The following is a 14,956-nucleotide window of genomic DNA, read 5'->3' as shown; positions in this document are numbered from 1 at the left end:
ATGTGTAAATCTGCATGTTAGAACTGTGAAGAAAGAAGTACTCGTGGAAAGAGTGATGCAAGAGGCAAAACTGATTATCTTAGAACTGTAAAGAAAGGATAAGATTTAAGTATTAAAGATTATCTGTCTATACTGTGTAGTTAATGGAAAATTATAAATACTTTCCTGAAAAAGAGTCTTTATACAAACAGTGTAATAAGTATTTATAAAAGTAAATTAAAAACAAGCTGGGTGCAGTGGTTTGCATCTGTAATCCCAGCACTTTGGGAGGCTGAGGCGGGAGGATCGCTTGAGGCTAGGAGTTCAAGACCAGCCTGGCCACCATATCGAGACCTCGTTTCTGCAAAAAAATTTAAAGAATGAATGAATGAATAAGTAGAGTTCTTCAATTTGAGTTATGTGGCTTTGTTCAAGGGAACACATATTTATAGTTCTGTTTATGATTGCTCAACAGGAAAACTATGGTGTGCAAAGAAGAATAAAAAGAAGAGGAAAAAGGTTTTATATAATGCCAATAAAAATGATGGTAAGTTCTACTCTCAGGGATAGGTGGAATTATATCTGAAAGGAGTCTAAATCTATTCCTGTTTTGTACCTTAATGTTAAATATGTGCTTGAGAAAATCATGTAGTAGAAAGTATTTTCTTTCGGAATCCTGTGAGTAAAGCTGTGTTTTGAATTATGGGGAAAACTCATATAAAAATGCAAGTACTATTTAGCATATGTAGTATTAAATTGGTAGTTTCCTGTAGTTTTTTTCTACTTAAACTCTTTGCAAAAAGTATACTTCTAACAGATTCTTACAGAACATTCTTGAAGTAAAAAATATTTCCTCTACAATAGTTCATGTCACAGAAGCAACTCATTCCTGAGAACCCACTACCTGCTGGCTAAGTCAGACACATGAGAGAATTTTAGTTTTATTTTGATTGATTGCTAAGATTTAAAAGCTCGAAAGTTGTAGCTTCTTTTAAAATCAAAAGCTCTGATAATATTGGGCTAGTATTCCCAGGTGACAAGAGTCTGCTGGACCTGAGTGATGACTATTGCTCAAGCATCTGGTGTCTAGTTTAACAGTCCCTACCACTCCCAGTGTTTTATTAACTCAACCTGATTTACTGATTTTGTTACCTCCTTGGTTTATTTTTATGGGCATTTGAGTTTGCTACTTCTGTTTGGTTCGCATTAGAAGCAAGTCAAATAATAAAACAAAGGCATTCCTTCTTATGCAATTTATAAGGCTATTCTCTCAAGAATTTGAAATATTTTGGGGCAGCATACATTAAACTAATAAAGATAAAACATTATAGATTATTATAATATTCCATAAAATCTAAATGAGATTTGATTAACTTTAATAATTTTTTTTCTAAAATAAACATCCTTTAATGCTAATTGACAGATTATGTGACTAAAAAGATTTAATGAGTTACAAATTTTATCCTCTGTAATTAATATCTCTTTTATTTTTTGAAACAGACTAAAGTTAACTAGTCCAGCTCTAAGAGCTACTGTACTGTAGAAAACGTGGCAAATCTGAACCCTATGGATATACACACTAAGTCTATAAATTAAAATGCTAGCACAGTCTTGATTATACACATTAGAAGGGATTTTTCAGAGAAAATCATTTTGAGAGGAGAAGGAATCACATTTGCTGTTTATGATGGTGTCATTATCATGAGTATTTTTAAGTAAATAACTAGAATTCATAATAACTACTGTATTCCAGGGCAGTAACTATATGATTTTGTTCTCACAAACTCCTTGAGGTTACAGAGTAGTAGATTCAAGTTTAGATATTAAAGTGATTTGCTGAAATTCTTAACAACTAATACTTGATTGGTTGAGCTGGAATTTAAACAAATACAGTTTGAGCTCCTGCTCTATGCCAGGCTTTGTCAAGCCTAAGATGGTCCCTCAACCTCATGAAAATAGAGCTGAGGGAGTCTGGCTTCACATCTGATGCTCCTTCACAGTCAGGAGCAGTAATATGAGTGAGGACTTGGCAGACTACTAGTTGTCTGCTTTTGTTCATACCACTTGACATCTCTGGTTTCATCTGGATTATGGGCTTTAGGAATGTTACCCCACTTGTCATAATTTATACCTCATTTTGATTCATGACTCTGGGTTAGCATTCCAGAGTAAAGTAAACATAAATGCAGAAAGCGTAGATAGCATGGGTATGGCCTGTTTTCAAGTTATACAACTAACTACAGCAGGGGTGTCCAATCTTTTGGCTTCCCTGGGCTACATTAGAAGAAGAATAGTCTGGGGCCACACATAAAGTACACTAACACTAGAGATAGCTGATGAGCTAAAAAAAAGAAAAAAAAAAAGAATTGCAAAACAATCTCACAATGTTTTAAGAAAGTTTACAAATTTGTGTTGGGCCACATTCAAAGCCGTCCTGGGCCGCATGCGGCTTATGGGCCATGGGTGAACTATAGGAAAGTATTCCAACTTTCTCTGATAACACTAGTTGTAGCCACTATATGTAAATGTTGGTCTATGCCAGCCATTGTATTCAGCGTATACATTATGTCTGATTCTTAAAACAACCTTCTTAAGTACCTTAAGTAGAATATTAATATCTGCATTTTACAAAAATGACAGATATTATTCTTAATAGTTCATTCCCTGGTACCCCATCCTTATTCAAAGTATTGACTACAAATTAGCTGTTCAGTGTAAGAATCAATATAATTATATTGTATTAGACATTCAAGCATGAATTTTTCATTTCAAGTATGAAATAAGATAATAAAAATTAATAGGAGTATTATATTGTTGTCTGATTCATTTTCATGGTACCCTAGCAAGGATGTAAAGACAATAAATTGTGTTTTTTTCTAATTTTGGGGGGAAGATCTACGAGTATTTATATCTTTATTACATGGCAATAATTTTGTCTGAAGGGCTTAACTTTTTTCCCCCCAAAGATTATGACAACGAGGAGATCTTAACCTATGAGGAAATGTCACTTTATCATCAGCCAGCAAATAGGAAGAGACCTATCATCTTGATTGGTCCACAGAACTGTGGCCAGAATGAATTGCGTCAGAGGCTCATGAACAAAGAAAAGGAGCGCTTTGCATCTGCAGTTCCTCGTAAGTTTGAATGCATTCCCATTTTCCTGTGCTTTTCAGTTTACCAGCTCAGAACCTAACAACATTATGTAGGGAAATTTTTTATTCATTTCATTAAAACAGTGTTGTCAGTGAAAGAGGAACTTTACTTAACCAAATATTTTGACAATTTTTAAATTAAAAATAGTCATTATTAAGAAATTTAAATTTGTCCTTCGATTATGTACTATTTTCTAAACAAATTTCAGTTTGGGCCACTTACAATTTCCTGTTCCATAGGGAATCAGTTCCTGCTTCTTTAAAGTGATACTGAAGATAGAAACTTAGGCATAATCTGAAAACAGAAGTTCTAAGATTATATAGTACCTGATCTTATGGAAATAAACTTTAGGAGAAGATGAGTAGTAGTGTTTTAAATGCAGGATGAAGTAACTTGAAGTGTAAGCATAAAATGTATTAAGATAATTAAATATAACTATTACTGAGATATTACAAACACATTTTTGTTCATTTTTCAATTTATAAAAAATAAAAACAATGTTAAACGTAGGTGCTTAGCATTTTCTCAGTTTATTATTTTATAATCTGTGTTACAAAATAAAAATTCTTTCTGACTAGCAGAATTATCCCCTGTCCTCTATCTAAGCCATGCCCATTATTTTTATCTGGTTTTGTTTGCCTAGATACAACTCGGAGTAGGCGAGACCAAGAAGTAGCTGGTAGAGATTACCACTTTGTTTCACGGCAAGCATTTGAGGCAGACATAGCAGCTGGAAAGTTCATTGAGCATGGTGAATTTGAGAAGAATTTGTATGGAACTAGCATAGATTCTGTACGGCAAGTGATCAACTCTGGCAAAATATGTCTTTTAAGTCTTCGTACACAGGTAAAGCTAGAATTTTGTTTTAGGGTTTGAACTTAGAGGGCATGTCATACAGAGTAATCTAGTGGAAACTGTATTTTCGTCCAAGAACAGTGTGAACTAACTAAGTTCTCGTATGGTTTTTCCCACTGATTTACTATATGAAATCACACAGGTTACTAAATCTCTTTCACTTTACTCCAAGGGGAAAACATATACGTACTTACATAAACAGGTTGACTATTTCTTGTTCAAAATGCTTGAGACTAGAGTGTTTTGAATTTCAGGATTTCTCAGGTTTTAGAATATTTGCATATATATAATGAGCTTTCTTGAGGATAGGACCCAAGTCTGAAATGAAATTCATTTATCTTTTATATATACCTTATTTACTTGGCCTGAAGGTAATTTTATTTTTCCTGGGGATATTGAATAAACTGTCCGCTCCTGTGTTTTGACTGTGACTCATCACATGAGGCCAGGGGTGACATTTTCCACTTGTGCCATCATGTCACTGCTCAGAAAGTTTCAGATTTTGCATTTCAGATTTTTGGATTACAGATGTTTAGCTTGTATATATACTTGTATGTATGTTCTGAAACTTAAAATACAGTAAATATAGTACTGGTAGTACTTTAATTTGAGTCTGTAAAAGAATTTCCCTTTTCTGATTCTGATATGAGAAGAATTAGAAAACTTCAAGATTATTTTTATGGTTTAAATACCACTGTTCAAATATTAACAAGTATCACAGTGAATGCTTGGTTGTATGAAAATAGTGAAACCTTAGTTTCAGTTATTTGGCAGACTAAGCAAAAGCATAGAATTACTAACTAGTGCCTCTTAGCTTTCTATTTAAAAATGTTAATTTTAGGATGCCAATGTAGGTGGATCACTTGAGCTCAGGAGTTCCAGACCAGCCTGGGCAGCATGGCAAAACCCCATCTCTACCAAAAATTTAAAAAATTAGCCAGGCGTTATGGCATGCACCTGTGGTCCCAGCTACTTGGGAGGCTGGGATGGGAGAATTGCCTGAGCCAGGGAGGCAGAGATTGTAGTGAGCTGCACTGCATCCAACCTGGGTGACAGAGTGAGCAGAGTGAGACCCTGTCTTAAAAACAAAAACAAAACAACAAAAAAACTAATTTTAGAAATTTTGGAGTTTTTAAGAAACTCCAAATGTTATGGAAAATTTTTTAATTTTTGTAGACCATACAGCTTTAGCATACAACTTTCCTTAATGTGGCTGCTGCTCATGTCAAATCAGGCAACATAGTCAGTGGTCATTAAAGAGATGTACATAAAGGAGAATTGATTCTAAATCGGCTATTCTAAAATAGTAATTAGGGATTTTTGTTTGTGTTTTAGTGGACGAATGCGCTTAGGCTCTACTCTTTCAGTTATACATTTTTGATTTAAGAGAAGTATACATGTTTTTACTAAATTTCTTTCGAATTCTTTATATTATTTGGGCAAACAGGTTTTTAAAATTCTTATTTCTCCAAGAAAAATAGCTAACAGATTTCAACAAAGAACTCAGCATATTGTTTTAATCATCTTAATGTTTTTAGATAGAAATGGCATATTCCTATAATCTCCATTTTGATAGAGCACTTCAGTTTGAGGACACAGAGTCATGCATTGGTAACAAAGTGAAAACTGCAATCTCCAGATTCAAATATAGTCATCTTTTTCTTAGATGTGCTTTTCTTGAATTGTCTTTTGCACATGTGAAGTTATGTTCTCTGATTTTGCTTATATTTAGTGTCTGGCACATAGTAAGGCAACTTGTATGATTCTAATTCCTCCAAAATGGATTTTTAATATGGTTATTGTAATCTGTATGTGATCTTATTAGCAAGGTATTTTAATATCACAGTTGTCATCCTTCAGTATCATTCACTTATATTTCATTACATAAAAGAGCAAGCTAAAATAATATATGTATATTATATATAATGTGTATATACACACACACACACATATATATATATATATAGCTTCACAGTATATTCTTACAGTGAATGGTAGGATCTTAAAAATATTGTGAATTGGGCCAGGTGCAGTGGCTCATGCCTATAATCCCAGCACTTTGGGAGGCCAAGGCAGGAGCATTGCTTGAGGCCAGGAGTTCAAGACCAGCCTGGGCAACAAAGCAAGATCCTGTCTCTACAAAAAAGTAAAAAGTTAGCCAGACAGGGTGGTACATGCCTATGGTTCTAGCTACTGAGGATGCTGAGGTGAGAGGGTCACTTGAGCGCAGCAGATTGAGGTTGCGGAGAGCTGTGATCACCACTGCATTCCAGCCTAGGCAACAGAGCAAGTCCCTTAATCTAATATATATATCCAATCAGTATTATTAGGAAGTAATTAAATGATGCAAATTATTTTAAAAATCAAAATATCTCTTCTTTACAGTCATTGAAGACTCTTCGGAATTCAGATTTGAAACCATATATTATCTTCATTGCACCCCCTTCACAAGAAAGACTTCGGGCATTATTGGCCAAAGAAGGCAAAAATCCAAAGGTAAAGTTTTCACACTATTGTACTATTCCATTGAAGGTAAACATGAAACAGTCCTGGTCTAATTTGTCCTGGTGCTTAAAAGCTCCATTAGCTTGAGCTTTCAAACTTAGTATTCTTTCTGTAATATTACTTGCCCAGAAATTGCCATGGTTGCCACTGGGTTGGACTATCACAGCTTTCCAAAGTTGGGGCGTCTACATATGGTAACTTTTGAGCTTCTTCACATGGGTCTGTGACATTTCTAGGGTGATGTGACTGCCACCAAAGTTATCAGCCAACTCTTCAGGATTACTGACTTTTCTCTGTAGATACTCCACATTTTCAGGGAGCCAAATTTGAGTGCTCTTGCTTTTTTCTTCTTTTTATCCCACTGAAAATTATGTTCTGCTTTTCTTCTCCCTTTGGTCTTCTCACATGGTTTGGAACAGAAAAATGTTTTTAAATTATTTTAGATCTGTGCTAGATATGGTTGAGGTAGTCTATGTCACATTAAACATTGATAATTAAGTGAATGATAATATATGTTATTAATAAAGCATTGAGCTTTTATTTAATTATGTAAGATGATAACTCTGTCAAGACTTACTGTATCAAAGTAACGTGTTCTTCCTTGTTTTTTTGCTCCTTATTTATTAAATAGATCTATTTTTGAGAGGGCTTACTCAGATTGCCTCATTTCATTGACTATGCCTTTAAATCTCCTTAAAGATAGTCATTAAAAGCATATTTACATTCCTTTCTTTTGATTCTGTTTTTTGTTTTTTTGGTCATTGTTGTTTTGAGATAGGGTCTAACTCTGTTGCCCAGCCTGGAGTGTAGTGGCATGTTCATGGCTCACTGCAGGCTCAGACTCTGGGCTCAGGTGATCCTCTCACCCCAGCCTGTCCAAGTGGCTGGGACTGTAGCCATGCACCACCATGTCTGGCTAATTTTTTATGTATTTTGTATAGACAGGGTCTCGCTATGTTGCCAGGTTGGTATTGAACTCCTGGCCTCAAGAAACCCTCCTGCCTCAGCCTCCCAAAGTGCTTGGATTGCAGGTGTAAGCCACCACACCCAGCCTTCCTTTCATTCATTTTTTTTTTTTTTTTTTTGAGATGGAGTCTCGCTCTGTCGCCCAGGCTGGAGTGCAGTGGCGCAATCTCAGCTTACTGCAAGCTCTGCCTGGCTAATTTTTTTGTGTTTTTAGTAGAGATGGGGTTTCACCATGTTAGCCAGGATGATCTTGATCTCCTGACCTCGTGATCCACCTGCCTCGGTCTCCCAAAGTGCTGGGATTACAGGCGTGAGCCACCGCGCTCAGCCTCCTTTCATTCTTGACTGTCCACAACAACACATTAACCCTTCCTCTTCCTCTTCACCCTCCAAAATATCTTTTTTCACTCTATGTCTACTTAGCATTTCTTTTTTTTTGAGACAGAGTCTCGCTCTGTCACCCAGGCTGGAGTGCAGTGGCGCATTCTCAGCTCACTGCAAGCTCTGCCTCCCGGGTTCACGCCATTCTCCTGCCTCAGCCTCCCAAGTAGCTGGGACTACAGGCGCCTGCCACTGTGCCCAGCTAATTTTTTGTATTTTTAGTAGAGACGGGGTTTCACCGTGGTCTCAGTCTCCTGACCTCGTGATCCGCCCGCCTTGGCCTCCCAAAGTGCTGGGATTACGGGCGTGAGCCACCATGCCCGGCCAACATTTCTTATTCAATCTATATGTGAGGTAGTAACTTTTAATGTCTTAGGCTACAGACATCAAGGGCTTTCCCATCCTACATGATGAGCATAATTCTGGTTGCTTTGTCTAGGCTAAGTAGGCTAGCTGATTAAAGTGTAGTACTGCACTCCTTTTTCATTTCCGCCATATACCTACAAATTCATAAGTAACTGGAGTTAGAGTATTTGTTGTCCATAGCACTTGGAATGATACAAAGGAAATAGGTAGCATGGTCACTGGCTGTTCTTGAGGAGGATCACAATATAGCAAGAAAAACAAGGTTAATACTGTGTAAAATTTAGTGTCCAATAACTACTTTGGTAGAACAAGAATTCCATGATTGTTCAAGGAAAAGGATGCACACTGAGGACCAGAGTGTACTCCATTCTTCCTGTTCAGCCTAATTTTCCACTTCCTAACATGCACACTTATTTCTTTTTAGGCCTTTTTTCCAACAAGGATTCACTATTATATGAAGGACCATAGGCCATTCCAAAACATGTTAAGCATCTGTTTTTTTTTTGTTTTTTTTTTTTTTTTTTTTTTTTTTTTTTTTTTCTGAGATGGCATCTTGCTCTGTCACCCAGACTGGAGTGCAGTGGCGCAATCTCGGCTCACTGCAGCCTCCGCCTCCTGGGTTTGAGTGATTCTCCTGCCGCAGCCACCCGAGTAGCTGGGATTACAGGCACCTGCCACCATGCCCAGCTCTTTTTATTTTTTTATTTTTTATTTTTAGTAGAGATGGGGTTTCATCGTGTTAGCTAAGATGGTCTTGATCTCCTGACCTCGTGATCCGCTGCCTTGGCCTCCCAAAGTGTTGGGATTACAGGCGTGAGCCACCGTGCCCAGCCACCATCTTTCTTTTGGTTGGTCTCTGGCAGTGTTCTAATGGAATTTTTATCTACTTCACTTAGAATTGGCCATCCTAAATTTTAGGACTGTTTTTTTTTTGTTTGTTTGTTTTGTTTTGTTTTGTTTTTGAGAGGAGATTCTATGTCACCCAGACTAGAGTGCTGTGGCATGACCATAGCTCACTGCAAGCCTTGAACTCCTGGACTCAAATGACCCTCCCATGCCAGTCCTATAAGGTGGGACTATAGGCATGTGCCATAGGTCCTAGCTTATATGTATTTTTAAAGCAGGAAGTTGATCAGTACCAAAATGTTTTAACAATATGCAATATATTTGATTTTCTAATTAGAACTTTGATTCTTTTTCTTTGCTGAAGTATATTTCACATACAATAAATACATGCATTTTAATTGTATAATTCAGCAAGTTTTGGAAATGTATACCTGTGTAACCACCATGCCTATCAAGATTTAGAACATTTCTATTACTCTAGATAGTTTTCTTATGCCCCTTTGAAGTTAATGCCCCTCCATTCTTTCTTTCTGGCAACCACTATTCTGCTTTCTGTCACTATAGATTTGTTTGGTCTGTTCTAGAAGTTCATATAAATAGAAGCATGCAGTTTGTTAAAGTTTGTGTCTGGCTTTTGATCAGCATGTTTTTGAGATTGATCTGTGTTGTGTCTAACAGCAGTTCATTCTCTCTTAATGCTGAGTAATATACCATGATACTAATATAGCACAATTTATCCATTCTTCAGTTAAAAAATATTTGGATAAAATTTTGAGGGCCGGGCACAGTGGCTCATGCCTGTTATCCCAGCACTTTGGGAGGCTGAGGCAGGCAGATCACTTGAGGTCAGGAGTTCGAGACCAGCCTGGCTAACATAGTGAAACCCCATCTCTACTAAAAGTACAAAAATTAGCCGGGTGTGGTGGCATGCACCTGTAATCCCAGCTACTTGGAAGGCTGAGGCGGGAGAATCACTTGAACCCAGGAGGTGGAGGTTGCAGTGAGCTGGGATTGCGCCACTGCACTCCAGCCTGGACAACAGAGTAAGACCCTTTCTCAAAAAAAAAAAGATAAATGTGTGTTTTAACTGTGTAAAAAACTGCTAAACTGTTTTTAGTTTACTAAATTGATATAGAAGGCCAGGCGCAGTGGCTTCCCAGCATTTTGAGAGGCCAAGGTGGACGGATCACTTGAGGCCAGGAGTTCAGGACCAGCCTGGGCAACATAGTGAAATCCTGTGTCTACTAAAACTATAAAAAAAAATTAGCTGGGTGTGGTGGTGCATGCCTGTGGTACTGGCTACTCAAGAGGCCTAGTTCGTGCCACTGCACTCCAGCCTGGGCAACACTCACTGGGTGCAAAATGTAACCAACCAGTTATCTAATTGTATTCTGAATCTCTGAATCTGTTCTGCTAGTATAGAGGCTTGAGAGTGGCTATCTGGCAATATGAACTTATTGTCAGTTTTGCCTAGTTCAGCTAAAAATTTTGAGCTAAAACATTTTGTTTCATCTTAGTCATGGATTGTAATTTGAAAGAGGACTTCAGACATAAAGTACTAAATAAGTGATATAAGGTGTTTTGGCATAAAATGAAATAACAATGCCTTAAATTTGATAAAAACTAGGTGGATTGGGGCTTTAGCATTTTCATTTCAACTCCAGTACCACAAAGTTTCAGTTCTCTGTGGAGTCCTAGAATATTCAATAATCTCGAGCTTTTGGTAGACATAAGTTTTAGCAAAAATGTCAGTGTATTCAGTTACAGTGGTGAAGTAGATTCCCTGCTGGGAACAAAGGATTCTGTGTGCCATATTCAGATGTACAACATTCCAGAATGAGAATTAGAGAGCCATGCAAGAAACTGCCTCAGGACTAACCAGAGTTGTCATATTTTTAATATGTTTTCTTACTGTTACGGAAGTTCAAACAGTTGAATGATATGAATATTTTTGTACTGTGGGTCCAATATAGTACTGATGTGTGACTTTTATATCTGAGACATTTTGTCTTGAGTTTAAATTAGTTGTCTTCATTGGCAGGGGTGATTTGGGGTGAGTTTCACTTTCTCAAACATATGTGCTTGATAATTAGAGGGTTTGGGATAAGTTTTGCACATAGCGTTGCTGCCTGCTTATCTTTGCAGAATGGCCCTTTCCTTCAGTCGGTATTTTAAAGTAGGCTGCTCTATATAGTTTCCCAAACTTTGGTAAGATACTTTTAACTGTCTGCAGCGCACAGTAAAGGGCAAGGGCTCATTACTAGAGCCAAAAGTAGATGGCATTTTAGGTCCTTGCTCCAACAAGAAAGGTTCACTTCATGTTACAGAAGATGTTACTATTAGGAAGAGGTTATAGTGTCCTAGAATGTTTGAAAACAAATGTTTGTAGGGAATTCAAAGTAACAGTCTGTGTTCTTGAAGCTTGTAGTCTTGTTGGTGAGATAAGACAAAATATGTGAAAACCTAAATAGTGGTATAAAACAGGATATATTGAGTTCCAAATGGTTCATAATGTGAGTCCTGAAGATGCCAAAGCAAAGGAAACAGTGTGGCCATGACAGGGTTGGAAAGGAGCTCCTGAGGTTGGGAGAGACAGAAGGAAGGCCATCTCTGACTCATCCTATATTGTTTGGTTAGAAAAGGAATTATCTCACAGTTTTTATCTTCTCTTTGCAGCCTGAAGAATTGAGAGAAATCATTGAGAAGACAAGAGAGATGGAGCAGAACAATGGCCACTACTTTGATACGGCAATTGTGAATTCAGATCTTGATAAAGCCTATCAGGAATTGCTTAGGTTAATTAACAAACTTGATACTGAACCTCAGTGGGTACCATCCACTTGGCTGAGGTGAAAGAAACATCCATTCTATGGCATGTTGGACTTGATCTGGCAAAAACTGCCAGTAGGAAGATTGCCCAACACTGCAGCAAGATTGAGGATAGGGTGGAAGGCAGCAGTATAAGCTGTAGATCTGTTCTTAGATCTCTTGAATTAGTGAGAGGACAGTTCCGTTAGGCAGTTTGTGCACAGCATCCTTTATTCTCTATACATGGCTTTAGCGGTTCTTGCCTCATTTTGGGATTCTAAATGGAAGCTTTCAACAGAGCATTCCATTTTGTCCTGTTAAAACCTTTTGTTTTCACCTAAACCCTTTCTGCTTAGTCGTATCTCTGTGAAAAACTTGTATACACAAGTGTCCATGTCTCACACAAATATTAATGTGATTACACTTAAGTGTTAAATCATTTACACTTAAATGACTTCATTGGGAATATTGAGCAGAGGGATTGTGCCTCTATGCACTGGGCAAGGCAGTATTTGCTTAGGAGACTATTTAGTCATCAGAGATACTTTCCTAAAAAGGAAAAATAAAACACAAAATGGTGCCACTTTGGGTTGGAGCTACTTTTTTAGGCTTGAATTCATTTGTATGTCTTTTAATTCTTAAAAAAACAAAAAACATTCCATTAGAAGCACCAGTTTTTTCGCTCAAATTTTGTGGATCAGACTCTACACTCAACACACTCTAATAATCTACTTAAAGGTATACAAAATATGCTGATCTTTTTTAAATTACGATTTTCTGAATTTTTTTTCTTAAGTCGTCTCAACTGATTTACTAACCTAGCTCATCTGCATAGTATAGTAGGATGTATGTTACATTTTTATGAATGGCAGGTGTTCATTATAATCTATATTGACTGTTAAAAAGTTTCTTCCTCATGATGCTACTAGTTTTTTATATACATGGAAGGACAGCACATTTGACAGTTTTTGCATTTTTATGTATGAGCACAGTATTCTATGACTGTGCTACATATATATAGGTAATAAACTGGAATTCTGTTGATGAATATAGCTGCTGTACTGTATATTAATATTTAATAGATCAACAAATGGTCATTGAAAACACTTGTTTAGCATCTGAATAAAATTATATATGTCCTTGGGAAATACTATGACAATTGACTCTAAGATCAAAAGGAAAGGAAGACCTGAAAGTCATTTGAATATTTTAGGAAAAGAATATTAGAGAGAAAAAGGTATTACGTATATAGAAATAGGTTTTTAACCTAACAAGGTCTGCCTCTTATGACCAGAATGCAACAGCTTGGTAAATCATAAAAAACATTTAAGCTAATAGGATTTTTGTATTGTCTCTATAGCTGTAGCTTTAAAATTCAACATGTATAATTGGCATAGAAACTTAATTTGCCGTCTTTTCAAGCCTTTAGGATAGTGTGATGTGTGACAAACAACCTCAAATGTGAATGCCTTGATTTTATTTTTATGGTGACTTTAGCTACAGCATTTCCTATTCCCAGAGCTAAACACTGGAATAATGCTGACATCATTTAACATAAGGAATTGTGTTTAAGGAGTAATTTGTGTCATGTATATATTTGATTTTTTTCCTCTTCTACATAATTTTATTTGAACAGATGTAGACAGTTTATATGTTGCCTTTTTCTGTTCAAATTTGCATGGCCTATTAAGTTGGCTGGAGAGTGTTTTATGTGGAAATATTTTCAAGATAATGTTCCTTAGGAAGAAAGTAACATTCTTGGGTTGAGGGAAGGAATGCCATACATACTGTCTCTTCAGCTCTGAAATACTCCAATTTAGAGCCAGGAAAATTCACAGGTCACACCGATTTTTGGCATTAAAAACTAAGGAATATACTTAGCACTTAATCTTTTCAGTTTTTCAGTTTACTTCTCAGGAATGAAGGGCAGTCTATGGTCGACAATGGAGTTTTGTGATCTGCTTATTGTAACTGACAACTGTTTTCAACTCCAAAAGCTAAACTATTGGCAGTTCATGTTAAGTTAGAGTGAGGCTGTAGGTAGTGTCAGTGAGTGGCTCTTGTGCCCGCTGTAGACATTAGGCCTGCACTAGGGCCATGTGCTGTCAAGATTCAGGAACATGGCTTTAACAAGTAGATCTTGTACCAAGGCAGAGGCCATGCCATGCCGTACTTTTAGGAAGTCTGAGGTGATAAATATTTCAAGGTCAGTGAAGTCCTATCATTCTCCCCTTCCTCATCAGCAATGATAGATAGAAATGTCCCAAACTTTTCTAAATCCCAGTGATAAGGATGTGCTGATATTCAACACAGTCCTTCAAGTGAAAAGTGAGTTGTTGCTGACCTCCACAAAAGAATATGGAAAAAAGCCTTGCTGTACACCTAGTTGTACAGCCACACTGGCCAATTCTATTTCCTGTCCCTCTGTGGTTCTGACTGGAGACCCCATTGTGGGGGGGGGGAGGTCTTACCCATGTAATATAGAAATGGTATCAATAACTAATGCAGTGTACTTGGAAAATCCAAATAAGGAAGTGTTAGGTTGGTGCATATCTTTATTTCTCAAATTTTCGTTGTCAGAACAAATGGACGGAGAATATTATTTAGACTAATCCAGATTTGCTTTCTATGAAAATCAAATGTCTGGATTTTTCCTTTTCTCATGGCCTAAGAAATAAGTATTGATAAGGAATGATTTGAATGTAATTTTGTGAATGTGTGGAAAATATAAAGCAGGGATTTAGCCTTAATAAAGGTAACCTTCTGACATCTGTTGTTAATCCCCCTTTGTACTCTTATCCTGTATCTGCACTCTGTTATTTTGAGATGTCATACTGTACACTGTATTGTAAAAATAAAAAGTAAAATTATATTTCAAATTTTAAAAGCCACTGAGCAATTTCTCTTGCTATTTGCTCTGCCACTCAAGGTTTCCACACATGTAAAGACCACCCTTCTCTTCAAGTTTTTGCCAAAATCAAGATCATTGGATCCTCCAGGTACAACACAAAACACCTTTTGATTTGTTCTTTACAGTGGGGTAGTGCCCCCTGTTGGCACAGATACAGGTAGGTCCTGTTTCCTTAATTTTTTTTTT

General features: G+C 36.9%; 1 protein-coding gene across 2 annotated transcripts in view; it reads left to right on the top strand.

Annotated features, from left to right (window-relative positions):
• Positions 1-14,746, top strand: part of MPP5 (membrane protein, palmitoylated 5 (MAGUK p55 subfamily member 5)) — a 69,247-nt gene extending 54,501 nt beyond the window's left edge. For both annotated transcript variants that reach the window (XM_011949721.1, XM_011949720.1), the window contains 5 exons: positions 455-526; positions 2,946-3,113; positions 3,776-3,978; positions 6,373-6,483; positions 11,728-14,746. In XM_011949721.1, the coding sequence (XP_011805111.1) occupies positions 455-526; positions 2,946-3,113; positions 3,776-3,978; positions 6,373-6,483; positions 11,728-11,904 (731 nt within the window). In that variant the 3' untranslated portion in view covers positions 11,905-14,746. The remainder of the gene's footprint in view (positions 1-454; positions 527-2,945; positions 3,114-3,775; positions 3,979-6,372; positions 6,484-11,727) is intronic.
• The last annotated feature ends 210 nt before the right edge of the window (positions 14,747-14,956 follow it).

Source organism: Colobus angolensis, unplaced genomic scaffold (assembly GCF_000951035.1).
Source record: "Colobus angolensis palliatus isolate OR3802 unplaced genomic scaffold, Cang.pa_1.0 Scaffold3, whole genome shotgun sequence".
Taxonomy (NCBI): Eukaryota; Metazoa; Chordata; class Mammalia; order Primates; family Cercopithecidae; genus Colobus; species Colobus angolensis.
This window is presented reverse-complemented; position numbering and strand designations above follow the sequence as displayed.